The 19,837-nt window shown below is 36.6% G+C and overlaps 1 protein-coding gene across 1 annotated transcript in view; it reads left to right on the top strand.

Moving 5' to 3' along the window:
- Window positions 1-19,837, top strand: part of sorcs3b (sortilin related VPS10 domain containing receptor 3b) — a 51,468-nt gene that overhangs the window by 17,793 nt on the left and 13,838 nt on the right. The window contains 13 exon segments of the mRNA XM_043263702.1: window positions 4,789-4,888; window positions 4,978-5,136; window positions 5,306-5,379; window positions 7,577-7,641; window positions 9,805-9,923; window positions 11,804-11,893; window positions 11,978-12,157; window positions 13,007-13,153; window positions 14,238-14,340; window positions 15,590-15,666; window positions 16,375-16,466; window positions 18,523-18,630; window positions 18,927-19,044. Coding sequence (XP_043119637.1) covers window positions 4,789-4,888; window positions 4,978-5,136; window positions 5,306-5,379; window positions 7,577-7,641; window positions 9,805-9,923; window positions 11,804-11,893; window positions 11,978-12,157; window positions 13,007-13,153; window positions 14,238-14,340; window positions 15,590-15,666; window positions 16,375-16,466; window positions 18,523-18,630; window positions 18,927-19,044 — 1,432 coding nt within the window.

The following is a 19,837-nucleotide window of genomic DNA, read 5'->3' as shown; positions in this document are numbered from 1 at the left end:
TATATGTAAAGTTTGCCGTTCCCCATGGGTATGTGTTACGGACTCAATATTTTTTACTCAGTATTTTATAGTGAGAGCACAGGGACTATTTTGTATCAGTGCTAGGAAAAGGGCAGGGACATAAAGCTTTCATTCTTCCAATAGTAACTCGTGTGAACCTTCTTACTGCTGCAGCATTGCTGAACCACCTGAATGAAATGATCTGATAATGCTGTGGTATTAGTATTACGCTTTTAGTTCATTACAAATCAACACACATTCGTACATTATAGCCACAAGTGCGTCAGTGGCAAGTACAGCAGACTATATGAATGGCAAAGATCTGGGATGAAATTCTGCTCGGAAGCACTTTCACTGACCATTGCTGATATGCCCCTGGGTGAAGTACTTAATCCCTGTCTTCTCCTGGGACGCTCTGTACCATGACCCGACTCTCTCTCTGTCTCTCTCTTTGTCATAGTGCGTAGACAATGGAAAGAAAAGAATTGCAAGGTAGCTGTGTAAGCCAGGCTTGTACATAGAGAAAGAAAGCACTGACTGTACATTCTGTCACCTCACTTTTTGAATTTTTTCCCCCATTAATTTTAGCTTCACATCACACAGAACAATCATTTACTCATTTATAAACCCTCGCTATTCACAAAACACTTTTTTCTGGCTTTTTACAAGTTGCTGAGAAGCTCGTCGTACTTTAGTATGCTTTTTTAAGTTTCAGATTAGGCTGCTTCGGTGCATTTCTCTCTGGCTGTCTGAAAGGGTCTGTTTAAAAATTCCCAGCTCAACTGGGGCGTTTCTCACTTGAGCATTTCCAAACTATTTTATCCATTAAAATGGCTCCCAGTGAAATCTACAGCTCACTGCGATTAAAGTACCTTTAATTAAATTTAAAAACCCCAGACCCTCAATTTTTTAATGGCTAACTGGTTCTGTCTGAACTAGTATAGCCCCTTTTACTTTTATGCCTCTGTACTATTCAGACCTGCAATGGATGTTGAATTGACAATTTTTAGTCCTTAATTGAATTTAGATATTAATAATTCAAGTTTTCGGGACAAACCTAAAATGATCAGTGCTTCATTTGACTCAGCCTAATAATACAAAATAACCACCTCTCTGCACCTTAAATTTAATTACTCTATTTATTATAGTTATGTGCTTGAATTTTCCGCTTATTAAAATTGTGATTTACAAAAAAAAAACTCTGTAAATAACACCTGGATGTAAATGGAATTGAACTAAAGAGTAATTGTAGCCACTAGCGCAACGTGATCATCATCACCAGTACAGCTGATAGTTGGATGGACTTTTGTTCATTTTAATTAAAAGAATAATGAAAACAATGTTGCAATAATTAAACGGACTGCTTGATATGTTTTGGGAGATATGTAATATGACATCATCCTTTATCAACATGCCATCACTGCAAACGCGCGCATAGACACAGACACTCGCGCTCGCGCACACACACACACACACACACACACACACTGCAATCACCTTGAAGGAAGGCTTTGTTTAATTTCTTTTTGGCTGCAAGCCCTGATGAGATTTCCTCTCCTGGTGTGTGTCACTCAGAGAGGGAGGTGAGCTGGGGGGTTTACAGAGAGAAAAAACAGAAAGCCATTATCAAACTTCCACAAACAGAAATGGCATAAACAGGAAATGAGGAAAAGGAAAGTGGAGGAATGGGAGAGAAGGAGGAACAAAGAGAGAGCGAATGGAAGAGAGAGTGAGAGAGATAGACAGTAGCGGGAGGAGGGATGTGGCATCGTGTTATTAAAAGAGGTGAATGTTAAAGCTCAGCTTGGAGGCTGTAGTAAATGATGTCGGTAATAACAGTATGAATGATTAATGAATGTTGCTGTTGGCGGCATAAAAGGAGAAGGAAAAAAAAAATATGAAGACAAATCACGGCTCATTCAGAGGAGCTAGTTAATCACACTCTCCTGTGTTTTAAAATAAAGATACACGCTCTAAAAAGTATCCAGCCTGCCCATGCGATTGTTAAATCACACACACGTACCCAGGCGTATTTGGAGGAGTAATGTCCTCTTGAGTACAGTGCAGATCTGCTGGAGGAGAGAGAGAAAGAAAGAGAGAGGGAAGCTTGACCGGACCAGAAACGTCATAGGAGCTTTTTAGGGCAAGCACTCAGCAGCGTTCGAGGGCGCTCAGAGAACCATCTTCCTCTTCACCTGTGCCGCTACAGCTTACACAACCCAAATAACCTCAACAGCTCTGAACGGCCGTGTAATTGTATCCGATGGTAAAAGTGTCAGAGTATGAGTACTCTCAGCGCATTCAGAGATGAGCACTCGAGGAGATAATGCTTCAGACGACACATACACGTGTGCTTCCCCAGCAACTGTCTGGCCTAAAACCATTAGCGTTATTATACTTGTAAGAGTTCGGTAGACTCTCCTGTCTGCTGTCGTATGCCTGCCGGAGAAGAGACGGTGTTAATGAGTTCCGATGGAACGGAGACGTGCGCATACACAACAACGTCAGTTAATTACGGCAATGACTTCTGAAAATCCCAGCTTCCCTGCAGATGTGGCGCGCTGTGCTCCTGACACGTTGAGTTATAGTGCTTGTGTGGGAGATGTGGGTTCTAACATGGCCCGTGATGTTTCCTGTCATCCTTCATTGTCAATCAGTCAATCACTTTTATCACTTGTATAACAATACAGATTGTGTCAAAGCAATGAACAGTATCAAATAGGAGAATAGAGTGATAGTATGTGTGACAAGATTAAACACTAATTTTAATTAATTGCAGAGTATGTGTAATCAAATGAAATCGACAATAACTGCTGTAAATTAAGTGTCCCCAACTAAGCAAGGCGGAGTCGTGACAGAATGGAGAAATACAAAACCTTGGGAGAAACCAGGTTCAGTTGGGGACCAGTTCTCATCTTAGCAGACGAACCAGCACTTAATTTCCAGTTCAATTTTAAACTCCGCTATGTCAGATTGTGTAAAGGACTTATTGTATGTGTGGTTCCCATGATCTGTCCACAGGGCTGTTCTAGGTGTTCTGGTCAAATCATCTCTTGGTGCTGATCCACCATCTGAACTGGATATGAACTGAGAAATAGAATAAGAAAGAAACAGACTAATAGTAGCCTAGATTTCATTTATTTTACAATGTAACAAGTCTAATTAATGCAGCCTAACAATGCTTTAATGAATTTGAATAATAGAAGTGTATTAATGTGTTATGTGTAAGCCAGGTTAAAGAGATGGGTCTCTAATCTAGATTTAAACTGACAGTGTGTGTCTGCCTCCCAAGCAGGGTTAGGTAGATTGCTCCAGCGTTTGGATGCTAAATAGTAAAATAGTCAGCGATGCAGTTGGACATGGAGGACTATAATGTGATAGGAGCTTGCTCAGGTTTCGAGGAGCTAAACTATTCAGGGCTTTACAAGTAAGTAACAAGATTTTAAAATCTGTCTAATGAGCCAGTGCAGTGTTGACAAAACAAGGCTAATATTTTTTTTTTTTTTCAAAATGTAGCATTATTAAAAAATATTTATTGTCAATATGTCATTCAGTTTTTTGTTGTGCCTGTCTAATAAAAAGGCAAAAGTCTGTCTCTGCATGTCCATGTTATTTTGAGTGTTATTTACTAACCAGGTGTGATGGCAACAAGGAACATGCATCAAGACATTTTGGTTGTTTGGTTTTTGTTGTTAGAGTAGCAGTTTGTGAAATAAAGTGGTTCGAAACTCCTGATCCACACAGCTATATATTCAGCATGTTCTTAATGGCTCTTTTGTTGCTTTTGCCCATTGTGTGAGGACAGAAAAATCACATGATTCAGGATAAGTCTTATGTCACATCTGGTTAGGACAAGCTGAATGGCTGAAACAAGCTGAAAAAAATCCTCAGCTCTTCTTTTGCGTTTTCACTTTGCCTTCTTTCTGTATGGGTCAATAACACAAAGGTTTCTACAGTAAAGAAAATGAAACATCTTAAAATTAAAGAAAATCTAAAGATATGTTGCAAGTGGAAAGAAATCCTCTTTATATGCTTTCATATAGTTTTTAAAAACTTCTATTCCATTTAAGGAAAATTTGACTTATGCAGTGCAATCATCAATTATTGAACATGTCTCTTGTCAGTGAATGCAATGCATATATATATATATATATATATATATATATATATATATATATATATATATATATATATATATATATATATTTTTCAATTAATATTAAATTTATACAATAACTTGTATGGTAAAAAAATATTTATATATATATATATATATATATATATATATATATATATATATATATATATATATATATATATATATACCATACAAGTTATTGTATAAATTTAATATTAATTGAAAACTACTAAGGTTTCATTATTTGTTAACTATATTAATTAAAATGATCTAGCAATGAAAAATGCTTTGGAAATTTTTTTTATTTTAAGTAATTTTGAACATATAATACATTGTAATAAAAATTAAAAGCTGAATTTGTTAATACTTTATATTAACAAATAATACACTTTTCAAAATTACTACTTTTATTACATAAAAAATAGATTACTCATGCTCATGATGTTTTAAACCCGTAAGATCTTCACTCACACAAATTAGGATATTTTTATTAAATTTGTGAGTTTTCCAAATATTTAGATACAACTTATGAAAATGTTATTATATAAATATTGAAATTACCATTTAGAAATATTTTTGTTTCCATATTTAAAATAAATTAACAGATAAAATATGAGCAGCACATCAGTGACCTTTGTATGTATTTGTAGGTCAGTAGATTTTGGGGCGACATACGAGAAGCTGACAGATAAAGTGATGATCAGAACGATGCTGAGCTATCTGTACGTCTGTCCGACCAATAAGAGGAAGGTGAGTGCGTTCAAATGCATCAGAGATACAGACGTATAAAACTCTCAGATAGAAAATATCAAGCTAATACAATTCTTCCTCTTCCTCAGATCCTGATTTTATCTGATCCGGAGGTGGAAAGTAGTTTGCTTATCAGTTCTGATGAAGGAGCCACTTTTCAAAAGTTCAATATTAACTTCTATATCATGAGTCTTCTGTTTCACCCCACTCAGGAGAATTGGATACTGGCCTATAGCCATGATCAGAGGGTACACACACACACACACACACTTACTTGCTCAGCCTCAAGAGGTTCTACTTCTACTGAACAATTAAAAGCAGATAATGTGGATAATTAAGTGTGAGCAAGATAATTACCTTTGTTGGCTGCAGTTAAGGATCTTACAGTGAATGTGTCTATTTCTCTTTTGGCTGCAGCTTTATAGCTCGGTGGACTTCGGTAAAAAGTGGATTCTTGTTCACGAGAGAGTAACTCCGGGGCGATTCTACTGGTACGACACACGCACACACGCAGACAGAGTAATTTTTTTACTGATCATCAATCTCATATAACACGCCTACAGTGCAATTTCACACTGAAAATTAATCTGACTGCAAGAATATACCTGCATGCGCGCACACACTATCACAGACTGAAAATTAATCCAATATTAAACCCACTCTCTACATCCAAAACACTGACGCTGATAAACTTACACACACACACTTTGTATGTCTCTTTCCCTTCTCTCTTTCTCTATCTACCTCCATCTATCTCACTGTCATGTCACTTCTCTCTCCCCTGTGCTTCATATTAGAGTATGTGCGGAATTTTGATCAGGTTTTATATTTTAATCCCATCAGTGTGAGTTTGTGTATTTGTGTGAGGTGTAGTCAAAATAACTGGTTGCCTGTCACATGCTCGATGAGCTGTGGAGACAACCAACAACATGTCTTCACCCCTGGGTTTAACGTCCCTATGCACACACACATTTTTCTACATCCTTTCAAAAATATATACAATGCATCTTTTCTTTGCTGCTTTGTACTGCAACACACACACACACACACACATGCATACTGTACTGATTGTGTTTGTGTCACTGAAGCCTTGCTGTGTCAGGTTTGGTGACTAAAGAAAGGGAAAATGGAAAAGTTTAACCTCAGACTATAATAGGTCTCGGTATCAGACTGGGTTTGAGAGGAATGTTTAACCCAACCCAATTATCCAAGTCTGAATTTACCGTCTGAATGGGATTGGGAGAGATGTTGAACCTTAGACAGATAATTGAAAGAGGGGTTATTTTCAGACTGAGATTTTGAGAGGTGCTTTAATCTTAGACTGAGACTCTGACTAAGTTTATTGAAGGTGTTTAAATGTAGCATTAATTTGGTAATACTTTCAGCAAGGTTTGATTTGTTGATGCATTAGGTATCATGAACTAACAATAAACGATACATTTACACAATTTATTAATCTTGATTAATGGTAATTTCTACTAGTGAGGTCAAACAATTAATCGTGATTAATTGCATCCAAAATAAGTTTTTGTTTACATGATATATGTATATGTAGTATGTTTATGTATTATGTATACATTAATACACATACTATATATATATATTGAAAATATTTACATGTATATTCATATTATATTTATGATATTATATAAATATCATATTATATAAATATTTTTCTTAAAAATATACATGCATTTGTTTTTTAAAAATACAGTGTAGTGAGCACAATGCTGCATCGTAGATGGTTTTACTTTCATCAGGAACCCACTCCAGCTGATATATCTCAGTGTCTGTCAGTAATGGACCACTTCCAAATCAAAGTCTGACACTTGAGATTGAGAATACAACTTTATCTTTAATTTCATTGCCTGCCAACTCTAGGGACCTGGACTTTGGAGTTTGTAGCTGACCGCAGAAATGCTGATCAGCATGCTGTTTTAAAGTGAAGATGATGTGAAAGCGTTTATGTTTAAATGACAAGAAAATTACATGGTGATTTCAAGAAAACGACCTTTTTAAGGGGTTTTAATGTCACACTGGAACTGACAGAGTAGTTTAGAAGAAGGGGTTTAATATCACACATGCAATAAGAGAGATGTTCAAATTCAGATTGAGATTAATATTAATCTGAGAGTGGGACTTAATATCAAACCTGTAGAGGTGGAATATCAGATTTTTACTGAAAGGTTTAATTTTGGATTGTGAGATATCAGATTGTGACTGTGTTCAAACTGTCTCAGAAGAAAATACGGATAACAAAAGACAAGACGTTAAGATGATTAAAAACCTCAGAAAGAGGATATGATGGCGAGTGTGTATGTGCGTCACAGGTGAAAATAGCAAGAGATGAAAGCGCGCATGCGATGGAGAATTGCGAACTGTGTTTGTGTGTGTGTATGTGTGTTTGATTAATTGCTATCAGAGCAACAATAAGGATTCACTGGAGACAGACTGTCTCCTACTGGAGCAGTGGAATTATGCTGTCCATCACTACCCCTCCATCCTTCCCCTCTCGTCTTCCATCACTCCATCACTCTCATGCTATTACCGTACTCATCCGTCCGTCCCCTGCTGGTACCTCCTTCTCTTTCCTTCCTTCTTCATCTCCTCTCCACTGGAGCCCTTCCTGATTGTTTTCCTCTCTTCTGTTCTTTTTTGTTTTCTGTCTTTTCCTTTTTTCATTTTCAGGGCGCTGAGTGGTCTGGATAAAGAGGCAGACCTGGTGCACATCGAGGCTCGAACTGACAGTGGACGTTAGTCTCTTTCTTTTCCTTCTTTTGCCCCTTAAATCGTGCCTTTCTTTCCTCTGCTTTTTTCAGTTTTTCTCTTCCTCCCCTCCTTGCACTCTTGTCCTGTCTTTCTTACTTTCTCCCCAGCCTCCTATGCTTTTTTTTTTTTTTTTTTCCTGTGTCGCATTGAAAAATGAACAGATGAATTGTGGACAACAGTAAATTCAATAGTAAATGGTTCTGGCTTCGTTCTGGCAGACTGTTGCGCTTGTGTTTTATTCTTGTGGGACAGTGTTGTGCATTAAACTCTATTGATATGAGCCTGACACAACACAACAGGCCCTAAGCTACGGACAGTCTAACAACAACAATACATTTAAATGTGTTATGAGTGATGGAGCAGTTACACCAAACGAAATTTGAAGCACGGGGAAATGGTGAAGGTGGCAAAAGCTTCTTTGGTTTTCAGGCAGTAATAATCAAACTTCTAAGAAGGGTTTGAACCAGTTCTTTCTGTCCCTTCTATTTAATAGGCTATCTTATCTGGCCATGCCTTCACAGTAGAGCAGGCATGTGGAATCAGAGTTGGGCAAAATTCTGAAATGAAGAAATTTGCCCCTTTTTAAATTATGGTCTGCAAATTGGCCACAACCTGAAGGAAGCTGAATCGGATCGACAGGAAAGGAGCTAGTGATGCCAGATTTGCCAATGAAACACTCCTCAAATGGGTTTGCAAAAAGGGCAGAAATGGTGTGTGATTCAGTTTGATTTATTCATTCACACATAGTGGTTTCTCACACAATAATGAGAAAGAGAATAATGAAATTTACTTACAATTAATTGTCGAAAACTATTGTTTAAAAAAACAACAACAACAACTTTGTACAGCAAATAAAGACAAATCCCAAATCAAGATACATCCTTTTATGTCCAAAATAATAAAAGAAGAAGAAGAAAAAAAAAAAAAAAAGAGTAAAAAACTATTTTTAATTTTTGGAGGGAAAATTTACATTTGAGTTGAATTTCTATATCAGTTACTTAACAAATAAAAGTATCTAATCGAGAAATGTTTAACAATAGTCAAACATTATTTTCTAACCGGTAAAAGTAGAGAATAAACTGGCCAAACAAACCAAAGACACCTTAAAAGTAGTCTAGATAACTAAACTAAAAATTCAACCAAACTCATTATACTTAGTTTTTATTCAAAGTTATTCTTAAAAGTTATTTTTGAACTTCTTAATTCTTTTTATCGACTAGTGACTAGACATTTGACACACACACACACACACACACACACACACAACTGAAATAATATTTTCTTTTATTTGCAAAATAATCTTATTTAACCAACAACAATAATAGAATCACTATAGATTGGTAGCTATACATGTGACAGACACATATCTTATTTGTTTATGGTGCATGTTCAATATTAAAACGTTTAAAACGTAAAAGTTTAAAAGCATTCTGAGACATACTTGACATCAGTATCCTTTTTATCCAACATTCTGGGTTTGAAAGTGAAAATGCAACTAATTTGAGAGATTAGTAACAGAATATAAAGGGATGTTTTTTCATTTTTGTGTGAACTACTGTATGTCCTAAGTCCTCAAGTTATCAGTGATGGTGTTTGTTGATAGAATATTGATGTTCAAGTAGAGATTTCAAATGGATTATTAAGTTCTTTATGAACATTGTAAAGATCAGTAAGAAACTTTATCCATTAATGTCATGTAAAAAGAACTACTTGTCCTGAAAACATATGAAACAAAAACAAACTATATATCGAAAATGAAAGACTTCTACTCTTCATTTTGTTCAGAGATACATGAAACAAATAAAATCTGTTGTTTCTTTGTTGGGCTCTTATTTTTGTTCTGTCTTAGCTTTCTCCCTTCTGTCTTTCTCTGTACTTTTCCTCCCACCCCCTCCTTTTCTCCTTTCTGAGTGAGGATGGATAGCTAGTGGAGAGACTGATAATGGAGAGCACTGATTAATTTGGCTAGACATAGAGATGTGTGGGAAGTTTGTGTGTAAGTTCTAGATTGTGTTTGTTGTGTGGGTGTGTGTGTGCCAGCGAGAGTGAGAGAGATATTGATCATCTGTTTTTTGTTTGGTGTAGATCAAGGCGTTCTTGTGCACAAGCGTATCCTGTGTTGATAAATCTGTGTGTGTGTCTCACAGAAATGCAGTATATTACCTGCCGAGCACAAAAGTGTTCAGAGGAGGGTAGGCAGTATCCATTCAGTGGCCGAATCGACACCAACTCACTTGTGGTGCAGGACCAATACATCTTCTTACAGGTACAGATGTGTGTGCGTTTCATACAGTACATAAGCGTTTGTGATTTAGATTGGTTTGGGTGATACCAAAAAGTGTGTGTGTGTGTGTGTGTGTGTTTCACGATAATCTCTGTCTGACTCTTTTTATAGCCCTCCTTTTATCTCTGTCAGTGGCGTGTAAGTGAGTGATAACCATTGAAACCAGCCTCTTCATCTTTAACAGCGGGCCAGGGGGAGGACAGGACACGGTTTTGAGTGAGAATCCCAAACCTGGACCCTCCTCTGTCAATATAAGCGACTTTCTTTTGACTTTTGTAGCTTGAAGTTGTTGGATTTGAGTTGACAGAGAATAATGAGGTTATTGATTCAAAAAGCGCAGGAACAAGAGACTGTCTGACACCCCACACCTCTCGCAGGAAAAACACAGTGTAGCACCATCCTCACCCTGTACAAGTGGACACACACACACACACACACCGCCTCATTCTTTGGACATCCAAGCTTTATTGACACTGGATCAATCGAAGCATTAGAGCTTTAATGCACTATGTTTACAGCCTAATAGCTACAATCTACTTGATAAGAGCGTGTACAACATGTGCGTGTGTGTGGGTCAGGTCTTGCCAACCGTTACTACATTTACATTGCGCTTTAAGCGTTTCGATTTCAGTTTTACAAAAACAATATTTTGCTACCAAAATGCTTTTTTGGGATTTGGTGAAGTCGGTTTGAGAGAACTAAATAATGTGATTGCATCTTGGCTTCATTTGCCTCACCTTGCCGGTCCCTTGACATAAACATACTTTGGTGCACTTTTTAGAGAGTCGCGAAATAGGTACTAGTAAGTACATATCATTGACACCTTTCTATTCCTTTGGACACAAATATGCAGAGTTTCAGTTAATAAAGTCTAATTTTAACACAATTATTTGAAGAAGATCATGTGACTTTAAAGCAATATTAATATGCTGGAATATTTGAAAACTGGTGCTTTTGAACGTCAGCATCACACATATCCAGCTTCATATCAATGGGTTTTCATAGATGGTTTATTCGGTAGCTCACAGAGTACAGAAACATTCTTGAGAGGCAAGAAGCTCTGGTTTGAATACTGACTAACTATGGTTCAACAAAACCATTGAAATCTGCATAAAACTAAGTTTTATAGTAGAGTTGGATTTGGTGTAGGGCATATTTCCAACATGATAGAGCATTAACTTTTAGAGACATTCCCCAATATTACAGATACCGATACCAATATCAACGTAATAAAAGTGTGCTTGGGTAAAACCTGTGTTTTAGCACCACTTACTAGACATTTCTCTTTGAAACTGTGGCAAAACATGCATTAAGGCAAATGTTAATCAGATTGCAGTTGGTCTTGAAATTGTGAGTAAAAGTGTGTAAGTGAAAGTATGCTGTATCCCTTTTTCTTTCCTTTTTTTTTTCTGTTCATTCAACTAAAAAAAAAAAAAAATATATATATATATATATATATATATATATATATATATATATATATATATATATATATATATATATATTACTTTGCACTACATTGCAAAGTACAGCGCTAGTTTTATTTTGGCAGAAGACTGTGGTTTTGGGTGACTTTTATGTGTTTCAACTAATCTAATGAAATGCTATAATTACCTGTCCACATAAAATCTTATAAATTATGTGAATGGAGTACAGCGTGTTCCCAAAATCTCACATTTTACGCAGAGAGAGAGAGAGTTCACTGCATTTATTGTGAACCAAGCTGCTGTGAGATGCTGAAACAGCGGATCACGAGCAATAGAAAGTCACTATAATAGACAAGCAAACATGAGTGCTGATCTGTTGTAAATTCTTGTAACTGCTTTCTCCGATTTGTGTGTGTGTGTGTGGGTTTGTATCAGTTAACTACAGCAGGAAGAACTACATACTTTGTGTCCTATCAGCGAGGGCCTTTCAGGACCATACAGCTCCCTAAATACTGCCTACCAAAAGTAAGATACATGACACAGCACTAGCTGTCACAAATAAGTTGTCAGATGAAATGCATGTGGCTTTAACAGCTGTTCTCTGTGCAGGACATGCACATTGTCAGTACAGATGAGGGGCAAGTGCTGGCAGCGGTGCAGGAGTGGAACGAAAATGACACCTACAGTCTGTACATCTCTGACACACCTGGAGTCTACTTCACTCGCTCGCTCCCAAACCTCCGTACCTCCCGTGGTCTCGCAGGAAACCTCATCGTGGATGTTTACAAGGTCTGCGAATGCGATTGCATGGTCTGATGGCGCTCGCCAATTAAGTTTAAGAAGTCCACCATCTTGAATGTTCACAAATACATGTTGTGTGCAATTAGGAAAACTTCAGTAATTAGCATGGCTTTATCCAGGAATTTTTGAAAGTAGAGCAGAGAAAGAGTGCAATGCAGGCACAAAAAAGCAGCGTTTGAAGTTATGCCATTAAATGCTAAGAATACAAAGAGAAAAAGAAAATCTGATAATGAGAACAACTGAAAACATCCAGAAAATGAAGTGTAAGCGAAAATGCAAAGAGAAATTAGGTTTATCTGCAATAATGTAGAACCTGATTTTGTTCTCTTTTCTATAGTTTCTAGGCAAAGAACACAAATATCTGTAATTGTAAAAAAAAAAAAGAGAAAGAAATAATAATGAAAGTACTGATAATATTTTTATAATAATGATATTACTAACAGTAATAATCATATTAAGAATACTATTATTATAGAGGACATGCAAATTAATGATGATAATAAGTTATCATCATAAAACCGAATACAATATAATTCAATTATAATTAATTTAAACAATAATAATACAAACAACACTAACCATTATAAGAATAAATAACTTATTTATTATTAATAGTATATAATAGTTATATAATAATTATTATTATAACTAGGACACAAACTAATATGTAATTAAATCAAATATTCTGTATAATATTAATAATACTACTACTAATAATACATTAGTAAATAATAAATCTTATATAATAATAAAATAATTATACTGTATTATTATGAACACACACAAAAAAAAAGGAAATCCAAGAATTTGAGTTCAGATGACTTTTGTCTTGTAAAGGTGGCTGGTGTCAGTGGACTGATCATAGCCAATAAGAAAGAAGACGCACAGATGAGAACGTACATCTCCTTCAACAAAGGCCAGACATGGAGCTTACTACAACCTCCGACAAAAGACACCACAGGACATGACATCAACTGCAACCTGGTGAGAGCCACTGGAATGAACTCAACCAGATATATACTTCCTATTAATCATGAAGACATTGCCGAAAAGGCATAAATAACCAACATCAAAGTGGGTGAAATACTATATAACATAACGCAGCTATTAATATTGTTGATCATATTACAGTGACACGCCCCCTTTTCGAAAACAAGCACTCCATCAGATGCGGTCACACCCACTATATTCATTACATTACACTCAGACACACCTACTTAGCTATAGTCAGATGAAAACAAGACATTACAGCGTTGACGCGCTTTTCGTTTGATGCATTTTTACAGTGGAGCCCCACAGAGAGGAACTCCTTTAGTCTCACATTGAAATGAGGGTGAACCGCCAGCTACCAAACAATAGCTCTGAATTCAGTGCTTTCTGATGGTTTGATTAAGACACACTACCTTCTCTGTATCTTTGTAATGACTTTCACTGATGTTTTACACTGTTCTGGAAGATTGGTGATTTCAATTAAGACATACATTGAACAACTGGAGTCCATTTATCAGCAGATCTCAGAAAGTCTTAATTACTTTTTTTCTGCTGCACGAAAAAGACAGTGGGTTCAGTGTTTGCACAAGTGTTGTCATTCTTTAGAAAGACAAGATGAAACAAGTTTTTTTCCAGACTTTGTGCTTTGGGTATTTTGGGACTTATTAACAACTTTAAACAACCGCTGGTACAAGAATCCAGACGCTTGTACACAACAGAACAAAAGTTTGCTGCTTACTTGCATATGCAATTAGTTTTGAATCACTATGTGGTTGATTGCGTTTAACTGTAACTGATTTTTGACACTGTATTGCAACTGAATTCTAATTGCTGTAATTACATTAAGATTTTCTGAAGCTCAGAAATCAAAGATTTGAATTTCGTTTGCAAAAAAATTGGGTCACGCTAATTGAAGGGATACTAAAAATACGGACAAAAGCTGAGGAGATCCGAAGCGTTTTCATTTGCACGGCTTTTGAAAGCTGATGCTACAGTCGGTTGATGCAGAGGAAATTATGCAGATAGATGTAAATGTATTGAAATATAATTTAATACTGTGTAATGTTCTAATTTTCAGCCGTCGTGCTCCCTGCACCTTCACCTGCAGATGTCTGAAAATCCCTACACGCCTGACACCATCTCCACCAAACACTCCGCTCCAGGGATTATAGTGGCCACAGGTGTGTGTGTGTGTGTTTGTAGCTGTGCCACTTCTTTATTGCCTTTACACTTTGGCGTCTCGAGTCCCCCAAGAGTTTCTGATAAATTAGTGAAGAATGGAAATAAATGTGCATGCTTTTTAAATGCAGATGGAGTTTGAGTGGCCAAATCACGGCTTTCAAGTTGTTACATCTTTGTGTTTTTCAGCTGCAGAGTTTGGCATGATTGGAACAAAAACTCATTTCGCTCTGTTCTTTTGCTTGTCAGACTCATTATAAAGTTATCTTCAAAACTCAAGCCCAAATAGCTTCCTGCATGAAACTAGATAGATGCACGCTCAAAAAGTTAGCCATGCAGAGCACGCAGAAAATATGACCGGTGTCTTCCACATTCATAATTGCCTGTCATGTCCGACAGCTGTTCCGCAATCACTTTCCCATGCTCAGAGTGTATAAATATGGGATTTGAAAAATATGTGTTTTTTTGTCACTGACAGCAGCTTTACCAAACGTTCTTCATCATGCATCATGATGATTGTGGTCTTGAGGGCACACCAGACAATGTGCTCCAGGAATTTATCAGTTAATCATAGATTACAGATTTGGAATTATTTTGCTGTGCAGTGGCAAAATATAAATATTCAATGACTTAAATCAGGTCTCGTAGACCTGGGATTTCTTAAACTGGACCCCCTTATTTAATTTATTAATAGAAATTCAAGAACTCCCTGTGGGGGCTGCAAAGTGGGTATAAAAATATAGTTTTTTTTTCAATTAAAATATTAATGAAATACATATTTTTTTTATATTCATATATATTTAATATGCTGTCCAAAGACTGGTCCCAAATCAGATTACTATCGATTGTTTTATAATTTTGTGCTAAAGGACTAATTAAATATAGTGGTCTTTTTCCTTTTTTTTCTTTTAGAAAAAAAGGTTTATTTAAGATATGCTGTAAAATATATATTTAAATATAAGTTTGCTTTGGTACAGTGACAGTATAAAAGCTAATTATTTAAACAGCTGTTTTTTTTTTTTCAAATTGCTGATTAAATGTGAGATTGAAATTCAGTAGTTGTAGTGCATATATTTAACAGCACGTACCTCTTTTTCGGGGTTGGTTTTTACCAGCAGGTGTTATTTTCTATTTTATTCTAGTCTAATAAACTGTGATAGAATCAAATCTCATCCACCAACATATCTCCAGCATACGCATTGGGGAATTATAATCTGTCAGTGAGAGTTACAGCACTGTTTTCTCTCTCAGGTAACTTTGGGCCCGAGCTTTCCTTCTCTAATACAGGAATGTTCATCTCCTCTGATGCCGGCAACACATGGAGACAGGTAAACCACTCTCCTGCTCACATATTGTTAAGTATTGACTGTAGTGTATTCTTAAAGAATTAATTCACTTTCAGAATAAATATTTACAATTTACTCACAAACACGTCATCCAAGATGTTTGAGGGAAAAAAGTTTTTCTCATGTAATGGATTTCAATGGGGATCAATGGGTTGAATTTTTTATGCTGAATTTTTATACTTTATGCATTACGTAGTCACAGTACAAAGGTCACGTGATGAGGGCAGAAGTACCGACCCAATTCTTACAAAGTGAAAAATTCAAATGCCCTTTACAAAAAAGGTTAAAACAATGAGGTCTGAAAATTTTGAAGGTGTACACAGAAGAAGAACTAAACCATGTGTGACCTTTCCAGTGTGACATGTAGAGCCCTTTAAATCGGCACCAAACTGCAAATTGAACCTTTAACCCACTGATCCACATTGACATCCGCTATATTGAGAGAAATCCTGGAATGTTTTCCTGAATTTTTTTTTGACTGAAGAAAGAAAGACGTGAACATCTTGGATGACATATGGTTGACTAAATTATCAGGAAATGTTTATTCCGGAAGTGAACTAATCCTTTTTGTTTACAAGCACCTTGTGCCTGACACACTAGAACTAGAACTAAAAGAAACACGAAAAACACAAAGAGACAGAATGCTGAAGTACCTTTGTTGGTTTTTGACTCTGTAAACACTGTTTTTAGATTTTTGAGGAGGAGCACAGTGTCTGGTTTTTGGACCATGGAGGGGCTTTATTAGCTGTTACACAATCTGCTGTACCAACACGCCATTTATGGTAAGACAAAATGCTTTTCCCTCCCTAAAAATGAATATTCATAAATGCACATGTCTTACAGATTTTACTGAATAACATCAGTTCACAAATCTGACTTATGATGCAGTTTGAAATCACTATTACATTGTTTCCATCCACTTAGGCAGAGGAGAACTAGTCCCCTGACTGAGCCTTGTTTCTCACAAAATTTGTTTCTGCCACTCTGCCACTGTTGTCTTTTGCTTACTTAGTAGTGGTTTTAAAGACACTTAATATGCAATACAGTAGATTTGAAAGTAATAACACAGACAAGAACAAAATGTGAACTGAACTGAGGTAAATAATGCACTATTGTCTTCTGAAGAGCTCTTTTGTAGTATAAAAGGGATCTGATTATAAATGTATTTAGTAACATTGACACTCTTCGAATCGAACCAAATCACCATTTGCTGACTCGAGTTGAATAAGTACACTTGAGTAAAGCTGCCGATCACTGAATTGAATTTTTGCACAGCCACTTTTAAAGTTTGCATCGATTCGATTACTCCTGCTTTTTTAAGCCGCTTTGAAACAATCTCTGTTGCATAAAGTGCTCTAAAACTAAAGGTAACCTGACTTGACACATTATATGTACATAAAGCAGAACAGAAGAGATTATGCATGTTCGAGTTCACTGCAGTTTATCTCAAACTTTTTGGATATTTTTTATTCAGCCTAAGTTTTTGAAGTTCTCTCATGCTTAAACGTCAGCTTTGATTTGAGGACTGGCAGATATAAACAGCAGGCAATAGGTCTTATCATATCAAACATTTGGAATCCTTTCAGCGAAAGTGCCTGTCATGGCTTTGTTGTGCAGGTGGCTGTGTTTGCCAGGGCTTTTATGCTCATGTTGGGGGGGGTTAAGGTTTGAAGCAGAGGTGGGATTCGGTGGGCTTCCGCTCACATGTTGTTCCTGCCACGTCACACACACGGCTTTGATGTGCTAAGCTCTGAAATGTTGTCAGGATCAATTAGGCTGCGGAAGATAATTTGTATCCTCCTGTGGGTTGCTGTTAGAACAGGAGTCAGATGTGTGTGAGCGGGTGCTCAGCCATCAACTCGGGTGACTTTGACCCATATCTACAACAGCAGAAACACCAAACTAGAAATTCTTTCATTTGTGCTTTAAATGATTACGTGAAGAAACTGTTCTGTGTGATAGAAACAACAATAACTGTAAGCTTCTAAAAGCATTGTGAAGATATACACTACCAAGATTTGTCATGTTCTCATCAAAGCTGTAAAAACAGTGATATTTAGAAATATAACAGTTTTGTTTTAATGTATTTTAAATTGAGCCTTCAGAAATCACATATTATGCTCCAGAAATGATTCTAATATAATGGTTTGGTGCATAGAATTCTTATCAGTGGGGAAAACAATTGTGCTGCAGTTGGTAACTGAAAGTTAGTATGAAAATGCGACCAAATTATGCTGAAATAGTCTTAATCTAAATGAAGATTCACAAAAACACAACTCTACTATGACAGTTCAGGTCAAACATTCAGCGCTCAATACACTAATAATCAGCTTTAAAATGCTAGGCGTTCTTAGACATTCATAGAAAGAACAAAATCCAAATCTGAAGGGCCACTTACTTCAGGAAAATAATACAAATAATGCAAAGGACAGAAAGAAAGCAGAATAAATAGATGCAAAATAAAAGAACAATGAAATGCAAAATAGACTGAATGTGTAATGAGACATAATATGCATTTTACATGACTAATAATGATTAGAGGGTAATGTAAACACAAGTGGGGTATGGTGAATAATTTTGTCTTGATATTTTTCAATGAGCATATATTAGATTTGATTTTAATGTAATTATGCAGATGTAGCCCACATTAAATGTTAATGCAGTGACTCCACAATGACTTGTTTTTGTGGATCCGCTAAATATTCTCAGATGACTGAACAAATGCATCTTCTATTTTTATGTCTTTGTCAAATGTGCACTGTACAGGATATTAATCAGAATACGAACCTAATGTGCTTCGCCAGCGAAATGATTTGTAAAATGCGTGTGTGTGTCTAGGATTAGCTTGGATGAAGGCCGGCAGTGGGACAAACTCAGCTTTTCGTCTACACCCTTATTTGTCGACGGGGTTTTGATGACTCCAGAGACTGAGAATCGCATCATCACGTAAGAATCATTTCACCTCGTCTTCTCAGCAGCCACACACATCCAAATGGTCCAGGAGGTGTCAGTAATGAACCTACACTTACTGGGATCATCATTATCAGATTAAATTTTTTCATTTGCATGTCTGCATGCCCGGACTACGATCCTCACACTTACATGTACTGATAGCAATGACACTTCCTTCTTACATTTGACATAGAAATATGCGTCCTTTAAGGTTCTTTTATCCATTAGCAATTGTAAAGAATTTAAAAGCAAACCGATCCTGTTGTGCTTAAGCATCTCTATCCTCCTAGATTCTTCGGGCACTTTAGTTACCACTCCGACTGGCAGCTGATAAAGATTGACTACAGCTCCCTGTTTGGGCGGAAATGCACAGACGGAGACTTTCAGACGTGGCACCTGCATAACAAGGTTGTCACCTCACATTTATCAGCAAGCCTTACTGTTCGGTCTCAACAGCAAAGCACTAATTCACTCACTCAACATTCAACATGAGTTTCTTTTGGCACTGAATTCGCTAGTAATTAGGGCGGCACGGGAGATTATTTTCACCTCTGGGGTAACATGCCCAAGCAGAAAGGAAATTAATGGAGTCGTAATGGATTTTGCAACAGATCTCGGCACATAATATTGTTGACATGTTGTCCGTCAGCCTTGACTTGTGGTTTTTTACGTTGAGTTTCAGAGTCAGCATCTATTGCATGTCAAATCTGTTTCCTGGGAGGCACGATATGTTTTCTAAAATTCGTACTAACTACCGCATCCATCCTCAGCTAAGCAGAAGTAACTAGAAAACTGGGTTTTTGGGAGGGAAACTTGAGTTCTTGTCACTATTCTCATAAAAATGACTGTGTGCTAACACAAAAGCTGTTTTGACAGAGGACACTGCTAACAAAGTAGAAAAAACACATAAACCACATACATTTTTTGGCTAGTTTTGAATTGCAATTGACACTTTCCCAGGAGTTTGATTGACAGGCAATCTGAAAAAACATAATGCCAAATCTGCCATTTTGTCTGACAAACAAACCAGACAGGAGAGTAGATTGACTTTAAATTGAAAAATGTGTGCATTGACGTCTTTCAGTAGTTTTCTTGCTGTAACTATAGAGAGGAAGAGATTATTGGTGCACATTGGCACCGTGATTGGCACTACTGATGTTTGTCATGACAAATATTAAAGAGTCACAAAACTGTGTTAATT

The sequence above is a fragment of the Puntigrus tetrazona genome, chromosome 17, assembly GCF_018831695.1.
Source record: "Puntigrus tetrazona isolate hp1 chromosome 17, ASM1883169v1, whole genome shotgun sequence".
In the NCBI taxonomy this organism is placed as follows: domain Eukaryota; kingdom Metazoa; phylum Chordata; class Actinopteri; order Cypriniformes; family Cyprinidae; genus Puntigrus; species Puntigrus tetrazona.
This window is presented reverse-complemented; position numbering and strand designations above follow the sequence as displayed.